This window comes from Acipenser ruthenus, unplaced genomic scaffold, assembly GCF_902713425.1.
Source record: "Acipenser ruthenus unplaced genomic scaffold, fAciRut3.2 maternal haplotype, whole genome shotgun sequence".
NCBI lineage: Eukaryota > Metazoa > Chordata > Actinopteri > Acipenseriformes > Acipenseridae > Acipenser > Acipenser ruthenus.
In genome coordinates, this window is record NW_026708129.1 from 97501 (window position 1) to 112500 (window position 15000).

Below are 15000 nucleotides of genomic sequence, written 5' to 3' on the forward strand. Positions count from 1 at the left end.
ACAGTGTAGTAAAGCACAGAGAAGATAATGAACCAGCCCCCTTCTCAAAGTTTACTGCTGTGGTATCCCCCTGGTAAAAGCACAGCACAGTGTAGTGAAGCACAGAGAAGATAATGAACCAGCCCCCTTCTCAAAGTTTACTGCTGTGGTACCCCCCTGGTAAAAGCACAGCACAGTGTAGTAAAGCACAGAGAAGATAATGAACCAGCCCCCTTCTCAAAGTTTACTGCTGTGGTATCCCCCTGGTAAAAGCACAGCACAGTGTAGTGAAGCACAGAGAAGATAATGAACCAGCCCCCTTCTCAAAGTTTACTGCTGTGGTATCCCCCTGGTAAAAGCACAGCACAGTGTAGTAAAGCACAGAGAAGATAATGAAAGTTTACTTCAGTCATTTTGCTTCTGTTAACTTTGATCAGGGACACGAGGAAGGAGGAAGGAGGCAATATGAAAAGAAAGAAAACAACGAGAAGAGCGAAAGAATAGAAAACAAATGAAGGTGAAGAGAAACGGGAGGAACGAAGCAGAGAGAGGCACGAAAGCACGCAAGGGAAAAAACAAACGAACGAAAAAATGTGGAGGGTGAAGGAATGCGAGTCATGTGAAGGAGTAGCTGGATTCTGTCAGCGTGCCGGACTGATAACGAAAGGGCCGTCCGTCAAACACGAGAGAACAAGGAACCAGCCAATCACCAGCCAGGATCTGTCAACATTCCAGAACACCTTATCTTGTGTGCAGTGATGTCATCTCAAGCACGAAATGTACAGCACAGCTACAGAAATAATGACACTCTTATGTTATATGCACTGCGTTCTGTATTACACTGAGGGGCGATGGTATCACAAGTATAGGGCAGCTTCAATGGGACGAGGCTGCCGTGGGTAGAATGGGAGCTAGAATATTTTATTTGTCTGTTTCCCCGGTGAGGCGTTGTGAGAGCTGGTTTAAAATGTTTGAATTGATCGATTCATTTTTCGTTGCTGCTTTGACTTCTCCAGTCAGCTGTGAAGAGGGGCAGCGGGTTAATCAGCATTCCTGACTGTGTGTGGGGGGGTTCCAGTCTTACACAAGAGCCTGAGTGTGTGTGTGAATGTGTGTGTGTGTGTGTGTGTGCGTGCGTGCGTGTGTGTGTGTGTGTGTGTGAATGTGTGTGTGTGTGTGTGTGAATGTGTGTGTGTGTGTGTGTGTGTGTGTGTCTGCGGGCTGCGTGTCTCTGTTTTTATTATGACTTAGTTCCATGATTGATGAAGTGTAATGCTCTGCTCTCTCACCTCACATCCCTCCCTCTCCTCTCCCCCTCCCCCTCCTCTCTCCCTCCCTCCCCTCTCCTCTGCCCCTCCTCTCCCCCCTCTCCCCATCCACCCTTCCCCCTCCCCTCTCCACTCTCCCACTCCCCTCTCCATCTCCCTCTCCCAATCCCCCTCTCCCCTCCCATCCCCCTCCCCTCCCCCCTCCCCCCCTCCCCATCCCCCCTCCCCTCTCTCTCCTCTCCCCTTCCCCCTTCCCCAGTCCACCCTCCCTCCCCTCCTCTCCCCTCCCCCCCTCCCCCTCCCCCCCTCCTCCTCCTCTCACTAATGTCCTCGATCTTGATGTCTTCGGGTGTGAGAGTGAAGCTCGGCCGGGTCGGGTGCAGTTTGTCATCCTCCAGCTGTGAGGCTGCAGCGAGAGAGAGAGAGAGAGAGAGAGAGAGAGAGAGAGAGAGAGAGAGAGAGAGAGAGAGACTGTCAGTCCTGTTAGGAGAGGGACAGCAGACAGCAGAACTAGCCGCTCAGTGTGGAGCTGCTCAGAGACGCCCCACAGACACTGCGCTGGGACCAGTCCCAGCTGCTCCTGTGTGACTATGAGGGGGAACGGAGGGGGGAGGGAGGAGGAGTCTCTTCATATCTTTTTAGCACACACACAGCTTGTTACTGCAGATTGGAATGGGGCAGTATGGCTACAGGTTAGTGCTGTACAGTGTAGTGATAGTTTAACATAGCATATCAGCGATGGAAATAACACTCCCATTGCATAGCGGTGTGATCCAGTCCTGGTTTTACTGGGAGTTTGATAATCAGACACACCTGAGCTTGTTGCCTAGAAAGACTGGGGGGGTGATCAAGCTGGTAGTAAAACCTGGACTGGGTGCCGCTGCTGTGCAATGGGAGTCTTGCCGCGTGGTACTCACTGGTGGAGCAGCAGACGTACACCTTCATCCTGAGGCAGGTGCGGCCGTGGTGATGCGTGGGCGTGGCTACGGGAGGAACAGAGACCACGGTTACACCAGCGGCGCATTGTAAACCACGCAGCTCCAAGCAGCCAATCACAGGGCGATACAACATCTCTGTACATCTATATAAGTTAATGCATATCGTGTCTGTAAACTACACTCACAGGTCTACTTGATGCACTGTCAGTACTCCCAGAGGCAGTCACGGATACTCACAGATGTAATAGAGGCAGTCACGGATACTCACAGATGTAATACAGGCAGTCACGGATACTCACAGATGTAATACAGGCAGTCACGGATACTCACAGATGTAATACAGGCAGTCACGGATACTCACAGATGTAATACAGGCAGTCACGGATACTCACAGATGTAATAGAGGCAGTCACGGATACTCACAGATGTAATAGAGGCAGTCACGGATACTCACAGATGTAATAGTACTCGTGGCCCACGTGGAACTCATAACCCAGGGAGAAGGCGCTGTAGCGCTGGAACTTCTCCGAGAACTTGATGGGTGCGTGGGGGGCGTGGGGCCGGTTGCACTCCCAGCGCTTGAAGCCCTGGGCCGGGTCGCAGCCCCGGTAGCCCTCGCGGTTCACCATGTACAGGACGTACTGCTCCATGCGCTGAGGAGGCGTAGAGGAATTGTAATGCGGGCAGTAGATATCCAGATAGTCGTTGACATTGACCTTCACAGTGTAGCCCGCCTGTCTGAGACTGGGAGACACAGAGACACACTTTGTAAATGCTGAGGCAACAGAGAGAACTACCCTCGGGAAGCAAGCGAAGTGTCACAACATGAATCAAAAATACAAAGGTGTTTATTACTTCTGTGATGACGCACGTGAATCACGACATGAACTGAATATGCAAGAGAAAAGCAATAGGCAATTTTAATAAACTATAATAATAAACTAACAAAGCTCCCTTACGCACAGTGAAACTGCAGCAGCGGCTCTAGGATTAATTATGGCTACGAGAATCAATTTTAACATGATGCTTATCAACACAGAACCGCCCTGCACACCTTGAAAAAAATTCAGCAGCAGCTCCGAGATTGAATGAACCATTTGAATTTGAGTTTTCGTGATGATGAGCGATCTGTGTCAGTCTGGGATCGGTTAGCAAGGTGACAAAAAGGTCTTCTTTTCAGAGACGTTCCTGTTCCTTAAAAAGTAAGTATTGGGGTTCCGCTAAAAAATGCAGCGTGACGCGTCCCCCCAGGTGTTGCTACAACTGTTTAAAATAACGCACCTGTCGTTTTTTCTTTTCATTTTTAACATCCTGACAGGTTTTTACGCTGATAACTTTGAAGTCTGCTTCAAAGCTCTTTTTGAAATGTCTTTGAATGAGACTGGGGGTCCGATATACCCATTCGGACCCACGTTTGACATTTTTAGTAAATTTTACAACAGTTTCCCCGAACTCTGTGGAGTTTGAGAAGTTGCCATAACTTTGAAAGAAAAAAACACACGTGCTTTATAAAATAGATACATAGATAGGAAACTTAACAACATGGTAGAATTATACACGCAGCGACTGAAAGTGGAGGGGGGTGGGGGGGGGGGTATAGAGTGAGGCTTGCAAGTGCTTTGTAGATAACCAGGTAGTCAAGCAGACCAGCGTTTGGGCTCTAGTGCCTTCACCAGTGTTATTGAAAGTATAAGAAACTGAGTGAAGCAGAGAAAACGTTTTAGCAATTGAAATCAAAGGAAGAGAGGACACCCCCCCCCCCCCCATACACACAGCAGGCATGCAGCGCGCACTCATGTCCACTAGATGGCAATGTTGTGTATAGAATGGTTGGGGTGCCTCTTAAAAAAGCGCAGTGACATTCCCCCCCCCAACACAGTGAGTGAGTGAGTGAGAGAGAGAGATTGCAATGACCCTCAGACTCCAGAACTGTTGAACACTCAATACTGCTGAATTTAGAAATAGCAAAAGACTCTTCATAAATTCAATGCCAAACATTCACCACAGGACTGCCCCCCCCCCCATTCTTCCACTCTGCATTTACCACAGTTTACCATGTTTATTAATATGCAGTATAGTGTAGTATATGCCAGTATGGTGCAGTATAGTGGTAGTATTTGCAGTATAGTGTGAGCGACAGGGAGAGATGGGAGGCATGTGTTTTTAATAATGAGCTGCATTCAGAGAAACCGAAGATTTTCCTGCTGTCTGATCTCGGACCATTTTTTTCCTGTGATGTTTCCCCCACGCCGCTGAGATGAAAGAGACAGGAGAGGGAGGGGGGTCATGACTATATATAAACACAGTCAGGGAGAGAGAGAGAGAGAGAGAGAAATAAGGGGACACACACCTTCTGAAATTCTCGAGTCGGTTGACCCAGTTTCCACACTCTGCCTGGCCCTGAGAAGCTGCGGATCCTGCTGGGAGAGGAGGCTCTGACAGCAGAGCGATCAGCCCAGGACGTGTGTGCCTGTCCCAGCCTGAGGGACAGCGTGAGACACTCAATAGAAATGCACTGTTTTGTGTTCATGCAAACCTGTCATTTTTGTACACTGCAGTTTACCTCCTTTGAAACCTCCCTCTCCCTCCCTCTCTCCTCTCTCTCTCTCTCTCTCTCTCTCTCTCTATATATATATTATATATATATATATATAAAGGGAATGTAGATACACACACAAGTGAATAATTGATTAAAACCAATCAATGAAATCAATACGTTTCTCTGAGATACGAATGTACCAGCTTTACATCATTTTTTTTTTCTCATTTAGTTGATCATTAATGAACATTTCTGTACTGTGGGGTGTTGTCGAGTGATTGAAGACGAGACATTTTGCGTTTGAATTGAAAGCGATGGTCTCGAGGAGTCGAATGGGTCAAAGTTCAAGTATATTTTCCTCTAGAGGAATTATCACTTTTATGACTTTAAAAAAAAAAAAAAAAAAAAAGAATGGCTCAGGATGCAAATATATGCCTTTATATATATATATACAGTGTGTATATGTGATAGCGAGAGATGAGGAGCAGTGAGAGTCTCACAGGATGGCTGCTTCACCGTTTCCTCTTTATTGAAACAGCACCAGCTAATTGGGTGAGAGAGAGAGAGAGAGAGAGAGAGAGAGAGAGAGAGAGAGAGAGAGAGGAGAGAGAGAGAGAGAGAGAGAGAGGAGAGAGAGAGAGAGAGAGAGAGAGAGAGAGAGAGAGAGAGAGAGCTCACAGAAGGGCTTAGCAACCAGAAAGTTGCTGAGAGGCGATGGTAGCACAAGTGAGCGAGCATTGCAGCCTGCAGCCATCTCACCCTGTGTGTAATTGGACTCCTTTCAAGCCATCTGTTCCATTCTGTTCTAACTGTTCTTCTCGACACAGATCTATAATCTTTCGGTACGGTTGCTGCGGTATCTTTGGCAATGCGTGCTTGCCTTGTCCTGCCAGTAAAGGCCGTTAGTTTTTTGCATCCGAGAGACAGGGACGCTGAGTGCAGTACCGCATACCGCCACAAGAGGCCGCCAAAAAGCACTCTGGAGTTGGAGGGAGCGGTTTCGTTTGCAAAGGTGTGTTTGGTCTCGGTGTTCAATGCAATTCAACGCTCTGGCAAAACCGTAACTAGCAAAACCATGAGCACACCACAGCATTACATGGATTGGAAATTATACTAATAATTACACACGCACGCAGGCACGCACGCACGCGCGCGCACGCACACACGCACGCACACACACACACACACGCACGCACACACACACACACACACACACACACACACACACACACACAGACACACACACACACACACACACACACACACATATATATGTACAGCTCTGGCCAAAAGTCTTGCATCACCTAGAATTTTAGGATTGAGAAATGATTAAAAAAATAAATAAATAAATAAACTATATAAACATCATTTTGATATTTTACTAGCATTAGGTAATCAAAGAAACGACACAAAAGTCTACCGTCAGGAAGCCATAATAGCAGTACAGTCATAATTCATGTTGGATTTCAAAATGTCCCATTTTTCAATTTGTCAGTTTTGTCGTATATGGAAAACTACAAGGCGGTGTGCAATTCAATATGTTAACGTCACATTATTCAGCAGGTTTCACTCGACTTCATGAAGCAGAATGAGTTCATTCTACACAGAGGGGGATGCAAATCTTTTAGCCAGAGCTGCAGACAGCCTATGTATTTAGTATTACCACTCAATAGCGCTCCATTCACACATATTAAAAGAGACGTTGTCTTATACACACACAGCCGTGTGCAACTGTATCTGAACACCTCCAGATGTGTCATCGATATCCTGTCTATACACCCGCCTGCATGAAAACACCTCTGGGGGTGAGAATTTCAATCTCCGCTCAGTAATCAGGGATATAGAAACACACTCCTGTGTGAAAACGGTCAGACCGCTCTGTGCTTTAATCAGTCTTACACCACTTCTAAAAAGTCTCCTGCGTTTTATCGTGTGTGGCTCTGTGCTCCTTTTCTCTTCACTGTTTTAAATGAATTGCACGGGTGGCCTATTAAAGGCATCCATTCAATAAGACAATCGCTAATTTGCCTATTCGGACAATTTTCTCAGATTTTCAGTCCCAGTGGTTTGATTTCAGACTCACAGCTACAGAAGCAATGGGCTGATCTAATATATTTACACACTGCTGTATTAGTACAATTAATAGCACTCCATTCAAAAATACTGAGAGAGACTTACTAAGCTCAATGACGGATGTATCTTCTCAAAGTCTAGTCAAAATGTTACTCATTAAATTTATAAGGTTTCCTGCAGAATTTCTGAATTTGTATCAGTATTTATATACACCTCAGTACAGTACGGACAGACGGACAGAGACAGTGGTCCTGTTTCGCTAGCACACTCTGTCTGTCTGGTACAGTGGTACTGTACAACACTACAGTTCTCTCCCTCCTTCATTCCCCCCCCCCCCCTCTCTCTCTCTCTCGCAATACTACTCAAAATTCAGTTCCTGAAGCTTAAAAATAAACTCCCCCACACTTTCTCTCTCTCTCTCTCCCTACGCTCTGACTCCCCCAATCTCTCAGTACACTTCAAGCTTTAAAAAACCTCTCAGTCTCTCTCTCTCTCTCTCCTCTCTCTCTCTCTCTCTCTCTCTCTCTCTCCGTCACACTGAAGTGAATGAATGAAATTTTCATGTCCAGAGACCTGAGAGAGAGAGAGAGAGAGAGAGAGAGAGAGAGGAGAGAGAGAGAGAGAGAGAGAGGAGAGAGAGAGAGAGAAACATAAGGGAAATTTTCTTCCCCAAATTCTGTGATTTAGTCCCAGAATTCCCCAAAATGTGTGATACCCAGAAGCTGTCAATCCTGCCGGGGGAAGACAAACACACAGCCAGACTGGCTGGTCAATACGTGGAGACCTGTCATAGCCTGAGGGGACAGACCGTGAACACGTCACACTAGAGAGGGAAAAGAGAGAGGGAAGGAGGGAGGGATTCTGTTTAATATAGAGGGTTCTGTTTAATATAGAGGGAGGGAGGGAGGGAGGGGGGATTCTGTTTAATTGAGGGAGGGGGGATTCTGTTTAATATAGAGAGAGGGAGGGGAGGGAGGGGGTATTGTTTAATTGAGGGAGGAGGGGATTCTGTTTAATAGAGGGAGGGAGGGGATTCTGTTTAATATAGAGGGGGGAAGGGGGGTACTGTTTGATATAGAGGGGAAGGGAGGGATTCTGTTTACTGTATTAATATAGAGGGAGGAGGGATACTGTTAGTATTAAGAAAAATTATTTGTCTGTATATTTGAGTTGGTTATGCCATGTATGTGCTTTTGGCAACACAATTCTTTTTATTGTCATGCCAATAAAGCCAATTTGAATTGAAATTGAATTGAATTGAGAGAGAGAGAGAGAGAGAGAGAGAGAGAGAGAGAGAGAGGAGAGAGAGAGAGAGATAGAGAGAGAGGAGAGGAGAGAGACTAGCAGTTTCTGTCTGTCTGCCTAAGAGCCCAAATGCTGGTCTGCTTGACTCAGTTTAGTTTCAATAACACTGATGAAGGCACTAGAGCCCAAACGCTGGTCTGCTTGACTCAGTTTAGTTTCAATAACACTGATGAAGGCACTAGAGCCCAAATGCTGGTCTGCTTGACTCAGTTTAGTTTCAATAACGCTGATGAAGGCACTAGAGCCCAAACGCTGGTCTGCTTGACTCAGTTTAGTTTCAATAACACTGATGAAGGCACTAGAGCCCAAACGCTGGTCTGCTTGACTCAGTTTAGTTTCAGCGACACTGATGAAGGCGCTAGAGCCCAAACGCTGGTCTGCTTGACTCAGTTTAGTTTCAGTAACACTGATGAAGGCACTAGAGCCCAAACGCTGGTCTGCTTGACTCAGTTTAGTTTCAATAACACTGATGAAGGCACTGGAGCCCAAACGCTGGTCTGCTTGACTCAGTTTAGTTTCAGCGACAGTGGTGTTTGAGAGTGCCAATGAAAGTTTCATCTCCTCTCCAAAGTTTTACAAAGTTGCTTCATTCCTCTCGGAAACATTAATATAAAAAACGAGGGGCGCGTCCCGGCGCGCTGCTGAGCCGCGGATCTGGATTCGAAGGACTCGCTGGGTAACAGATCACTTGACTGGAGACCGAGGCAGCTGGGAGCAATTAATCACAGACAGAACAAGGGGCCAATTTAGGAATACAAAATAATACACGAAACACCTGACCTTAATTAGATCTGGGGTTTGGGAGGAAGAGAGGAGAGGGAGGAGAGGGAGGGATGCAAAGAGAGATACCGAGAGAGGGGGAGGAGAGGAAAGGAAGAGAGGTAGAGAGGGAGGAAGAGAGAGAGGGGGAGGAGAGGAAAGGAGAGAGGTAGAGAGGGAGAGGAGAGAGAGGTGAGGAGAGGAAAGGAGAGAGGTAGAGAGAGAGGAGAGGAAAGGAGAGAGGTAGAGAGGGAGGAGAGAGAGGGGGAGGAGAGGAAAGACATAGAGAGGGAGAGGAGAGAGATGAGGAGAGGGAGGGATGACTGACTGGAAAGAGATACAGCTGTGGAGAGGAGAGGAGAGAGAGGGAGGGATGCAAAGAGAAGGGAGGGAGGGTTGGTGGAGGATATAGAGGATGAGAGGAGAGGCAGAGTGGAAAGGGAGGGAGGTAGAGAGAGAGGGATGGGGTAGAGAGACAGGGGAAGAGGGGAAGAGAGAGGGATTTCAAAGTAGACAGACAGACAGATAGATACTGTAGATAGATAGATAGATAGATAGATAGATAGATAGATAGATAGATAGATAGATAGATAGATAGGACCTGCTTGCTGTCATACAGGCATCAAACCCTTTAATGAAGGAGTGTTAATTAATTGACTAATTACTGCTGACAGTCAATACTGCCAGCCCACCAGCACGTCACCCGCGCTCTCCCTAATGAGCGATCAGCACTCCGCGCTTCTGTGATTGAAAACAATGACTGAGCAAAAACACAGTGTCACTGTGAGAGAGAGACAGAGAGAGAGGGAGAGAGGGAGACAGAGAGACAGAGAAACAGAGAGACACAGCGAGAGAGGGAGACAGAGAGACACAGAGGGAGAGAGAGAGAGGGAGACAGAGAGAGAGAGGGACAGAGAGAGAGGGAGACAGAGAGACCGAGAGACAGAGAGAGAGGGAGACAGAGAGACACAGAGGGAGAGAGAGAGAGGGAGACAGAGAGAGAGAGGGACAGAGAGAGAGGGAGACAGAGAGACCGAGAGACAGAGAGAGGGGGAGACAGAGAGACAGAGAGACACAGAAAGAGAGGGAGAGAGGGAGAGAGGGAGTCTTCGTTAGCGCGCCCTTGTTTCAGCGCTGCTGTTTGTGCACAGATGCTTGAACAAGCTGAATACAAGGAGGGGAGAGAGGGAGGCTGACAGGAGCGGCCCAGCCCTGTTTGTTTGTTTCCTTTTCCCTCTCCTGTCTCTCTCTCTCTCCTCTCCTGTCTCTCTCTCAATTCAAATCCGATTCAAATTCAAATGGTCATTATTGGCATGACAAGTCCTCCTAGTCCAACTGCCCCCCTCTCCTCTCCAACTGCCCTCTCTGCCCCTCCTCTCTCTCCCCATTCCGTTCTCCCGTTCCCCCTCTCCTCCACCTTCCTCTCCCTTTCCTCCAAGCTCTCCTCTCCCTCTCTCCCCTCCTTTCTCTCCCCCTCCTCTCCCCCCTCTCTCCCCCTCCTCCCTCTCCCCTCTCCTCCCTCTCTCCTCTCCCTCTCTCTCCTCAGGAATCACAAGAGCGGAGCAGGCAGATTACAGCGGCCCCTTTTCAATTTGAGGAGAGCCGCAGGAACACGATGTCATTATTAATTACAGCGCCTTCGGAGCGTCAGCAGAGCGGGAAACAGAACAGGTGAACGAGAGAGAGAGGGGGGAGAGAGAGAGAGAGGGGGGGAGTCGGTGGAGCGAGACCAATCAGACACGCCACTCAGCAAACACTGACTCCCCTCCCTCCCTCCCTCCCAGGGTTTAAAGCTCATTTTCTCAGCTTTAGTCTGGAAACTTTAACCACAAGAGAACAGAACAGTGCAGCGATCCATATATACATATACAAAAAAAAAGGTTTCTCATAATCAAAGCACAGTGTGACAAGTCACAGTGCAAGCATGGTAAAGCACAGAGAGGTCTGGTAAAGCATAGGGAAGCACTGTAAAGCACAGAGAGGTCTGGTAAAGCATAGGGAAGCACTGTAAAGCACAGAGAGGTCTGGTAAAGCATAGGGAAGCACTGTAAAGCACAGAGAGGTCTGGTAAAGCATAGGGAAGCACTGTAAAGCACAGAGAGGTCTGGTAAAGCATAGGGAAGCATTGTAAAGCACAGAGAGGTGTGGTAAAGCATAGGGAAGCATTGTAAAGCACAGAGAGGTCTGGTAAAGCATAGGGAAGCACTGTAAAGCACAGAGAGGTCTGGTAAAGCATAGGGAAGCATTGTAAAGCACAGAGAGGTGTGGTAAAGCATAGGGAAGCATTGTAAAGCACAGAGAGGTCTGGAAAAGCATAGGGAAGCATTGTAAAGCACAGAGAGGTCTGGTAAAGCATAGGGAAGCATTGTAAAGCACAGAGAGGTATGGTAAAGCACAGGGAAGCATTGTAAAGCACAGAGAGGTCTGGTAAAGCATAGGGAAGCATTGTAAAGCACAGAGAGGTATGGTAAAGCACAGGGAAGCACTGTTTTGTGATTCATTTTCTGTTAACTCGCAGAATCAGTGTTCAGCCCCTTTCTCTTGTTGTGAGGAGTGCAGGGGAGAAGGGGCGGGACTGACAGTGATGTGGACCAATCACATGACAGGCAGAGACTATTGGCCGGTGGTATAAGGATGTCAGGGCAATAGTTCAATCTATTTTTGCTCCGGTGATGAGGTTTTAACCATAATGTCACAATCTCGACAGGGTCACGTCTCCATGGCAACGGGTCGAGAACTCACGCACAGCGAGCGAGGATTTAAATTCTCTTCCCTCTCATTAGCACAGGAAATATGATGTGGGATTGTGGGAGTGTGTCTCAGTGTGTGTGTGTGTCAGTGTGTGTGTGTCTCAGTATCTCAGTGTGTGTGTGTGTCTCAGTATCTCAGTGTGTGTGTGTGTGTCTCAGTATCTCAGTGTGTGTGTGTGTGTCTCAGTATCTCAGTGTGTGTGTGTGTGTCTCAGTATCTCAGTGTGTGTGTGTGTGTCTCAGTATCTCAGTGTGTGTGTGTCTCAGTATCTCAGTGTGTGTGTGTCTCAGTATCTCAGTGTGTGTGTGTCTCAGTATCTCAGTGTGTGTGTGTGTCTCAGTATCTCAGTGTGTGTGTGTGTCTCAGTGTGTGTGTGTCTCAGTATCTCAGTGTGTGTGTGTCTCAGTATCTCAGTGTGTGTGTGTCTCAGTATCTCAGTGTGTGTGTGTGTCTCAGTGTCTCAGTGTGTGTGTGTCTCAGTATCTCAGTGTGTGTGTGTCTCAGTGTCTCAGTGTGTGTGTGTCTCAGTATCTCAGTGTGTGTGTCTCAGTGTCTCAGTGTGTGTGTGTCTCAGTATCTCAGTGTGTGTGTCTCAGTGTGTGTGTGTCTCAGTATCTCAGTGTGTGTGTGTGTCTCAGTATCTCAGTGTGTGTGTGTGTCTCAGTGTCTCAGTGTGTGTGTGTCTCAGTATCTCAGTGTGTGTGTGTCTCAGTATCTCAGTGTGTGTGTGTGTGTCTCAGTATCTCAGTGTGTGTGTGTCTCAGTATCTCAGTGTGTGAGTGTCTCAGTGTCTCGGTGTGTGTGTGTCTCAGTATCTCAGTGTGTGTGTGTCTCAGTATCTCAGTGTGTGTGTGTGTCTCAGTATCTCAGTGTGTGTGTGTCTCAGTATCTCAGTGTGTGAGTGTCTCAGTATCTCAGTGTGTGTGTGTGTGTCTCAGTATCTCAGTGTGTGTGTGTGTCTCAGTATCTCAGTGTGTGTGTGTCTCAGTATCTCAGTGTGTGTGTGTCTCAGTATCTCAGTGTGTGTGTGTCTCAGTATCTCAGTGTGTGTGTGTCTCAGTATCTCAGTGTGTGTGTGTGTGTCTCAGTATCTCAGTGTGTGAGTGTCTCAGTATCTCAGTGTGTGTGTGTCTCAGTATCTCAGTGTGTGTGTGTGTCTCAGTATCTCAGTGTGTGAGTGTCTCAGTATCTCAGTGTGTGTGTGTCTCAGTATCTCAGTGTGTGTGTGTCTCAGTATCTCAGTGTATGTGTGTGTCAGTGTGTGTGTGTGTGTGTGAGAGAGTCACCCTGCCTCAGTATAATCAGCTTACCTCTCATCTGGCCCTAATTAAACCAGCACAGCGATTTCCTCTGCTGTCATTCAGTAAGTAAGTGTGCTGTGTAACCCAATTAAGAGAAGCCTGGTTAGCAAACCCACTGAAGAGAAGGAGAGAAGATAATGAACCAGCCCCTTCTCTTACTGCTTTTATATCCCCTGGTGAAACAACAGCACAGTGTAGTAAAGCACAGAGAAGATAATGAACCAGCCCCCTTCTCAAAGTTTACTGCTGTGGTATCCCCCTGGTAAAAGCTTATTATAAACTATACAGCTACCAGTACTTTAACAATACGACCATAAAGACAACATTTGCAATGCTGCAATATTTAAAACTGAGACTGCAAACTCTCTCACCTCTCTTTGTTTTCATCAAAATAGTATAATAGCGATAAGGGTGTGTGAGAGGGAGAGAGAGGGACAGAGAGAGAGAGAGAGAGAGAAGGAAAGAGAGGGACAGAGAGAAAGGGGAGAGAGAAAGTGAAAGAGAGAGGGAGAGAGGGGGAGAGAGAGGGGGAAGCGATGGAGAGAGAGAGAGAGAGGTGAGAGAGGGAGGTGAGAGAGAGAGAGAGAGAGAGAGAGAGAGAGAGAGAGAGAGAGAGAGAGAGAGAGAGAGAGAGAGAGAGGGGGGGAGTACCTTGTCATGGTTGACATTCCCTCTCAGTGTTTGTTTTCTCAGAAGCTCGACCACGACATTAAATATTCAGACTCTCCCTCTCTCTCTGCTGGGAATCAGCAACACAGCGAAACAGTCTGTCAGCAAATACAGCGAAACAGACAGACTGACAGGCAGACAAGCAGGCGGGCAGGCAGGCAGACAGACCTGATCTCTCTCCCTCTCTCACACACATTACAAATGCACTTGGGTTACCATAGCATTGGAACCAGAGTCCTCTCCAGCCATTAATATATCTTTTCAGAATATCTTCCTGCTGGAATAGCTGGTAAATAATAATAATAATAATAATAATAATAATAATAATAATAATAATAATAATAATAATATCAAACAGGGAAGAAATTAAAAGCTGCTAGAAACTATTCCTTTAAGAGTCACACAGAGAGGCTGTGCTGTGTTTTATTATTATTATTATTATTATTATTTATTTCTTAGCAGACGCCCTTATCCAGGGCGACTTACAATTGTTACAAGATATCACATTATTTTTACATACAATTACATTATTTTCTTTACACATTATTTATACATACAATTACCCATTTATACAGTTGGGTTTTTACTGGAGCAATCTAGGTAAAGTACCTTGCTCAAGGGTACAGCAGCAGTGTCCCCCCACCTGGGATTGAACCCACAACCCTCCGGTCAAGAGTCCAGAGCCCCTAACCACTACTCCACACTGCTGCTGTTTTAAACAGGCAGTGAGATGGACGCCTGCCTGCCTGCCTGCCAGTCTGGGGTCCTCGCAGGCTGGCACTGCCCGCTGCCTAACAGATTTATTTACACTCCTGTGATCCCCCCCCCCCTCTCTCTCTCTCTCTCTCTCTCTCTCTTCCCCCTCTCCCAGCACAGCTAATCACTGCAGAGAGGAGAGGAGATGAGAGGAGAGGAGTGTAGTTGAGGTTAGAGGAGAGGAGAGGAGAGGAGAGGAGAGAGGAGAGAGAGGAGAGAGGAGAGAGAGGAGTGTAGTTGAGGTTAGAGGAGAGGAGAGGAGAGGAGTGTAGTTGAGGTTAGAGGAGAGGAGAGGAGAGGAGAGGAGAGAGGAGAGAGAGGAGTGTAGTTGAGGTTAGAGGAGAGGAGAGGAGTGTAGTTGAGGTTAGAGGAGAGGAGAGGAGTGTAGTTGAGGTTAGAGGAGAGGAGAGGAGTGTAGTTGAGTTTAGAGGAGAGGAGAGGAGAGGAGTGTAGTTGAGGTTAGAGGAGAGGAGAGGAGTGTAGTTGAGGTTAGAGGAGAGGAGAGGAGAGTAGTTGAGGTTAGAGGAGAGGAGAGGAGTTGAGGTTAGAGGAGAGGAGAGGAGTGTAGTGAGAAGGAGAGGAGAGATATTCTTCACAGTCAGCACTTTCCAGCAGTTTTGTCTTTTAGTCCCAAACAGGGTTTAAAGAGGCGTGAAATTAAT

General features: G+C 47.2%; 1 protein-coding gene across 1 annotated transcript in view; it reads right to left on the reverse strand.

The window, feature by feature from the left end:
- Positions 1 to 15000, reverse strand: part of efna3b (ephrin-A3b) — a 35970-nt gene that overhangs the window by 499 nt on the left and 20471 nt on the right. Inside the window, exons 2-4 of the mRNA XM_059019923.1 lie at positions 2640 to 2929; positions 2165 to 2230; positions 1570 to 1653 (exon numbers count right to left, since the gene is read on the reverse strand). Of these exons, the coding sequence (XP_058875906.1) occupies positions 1570 to 1653; positions 2165 to 2230; positions 2640 to 2929 (440 nt within the window). The remainder of the gene's footprint in view (positions 1 to 1569; positions 1654 to 2164; positions 2231 to 2639; positions 2930 to 15000) is intronic.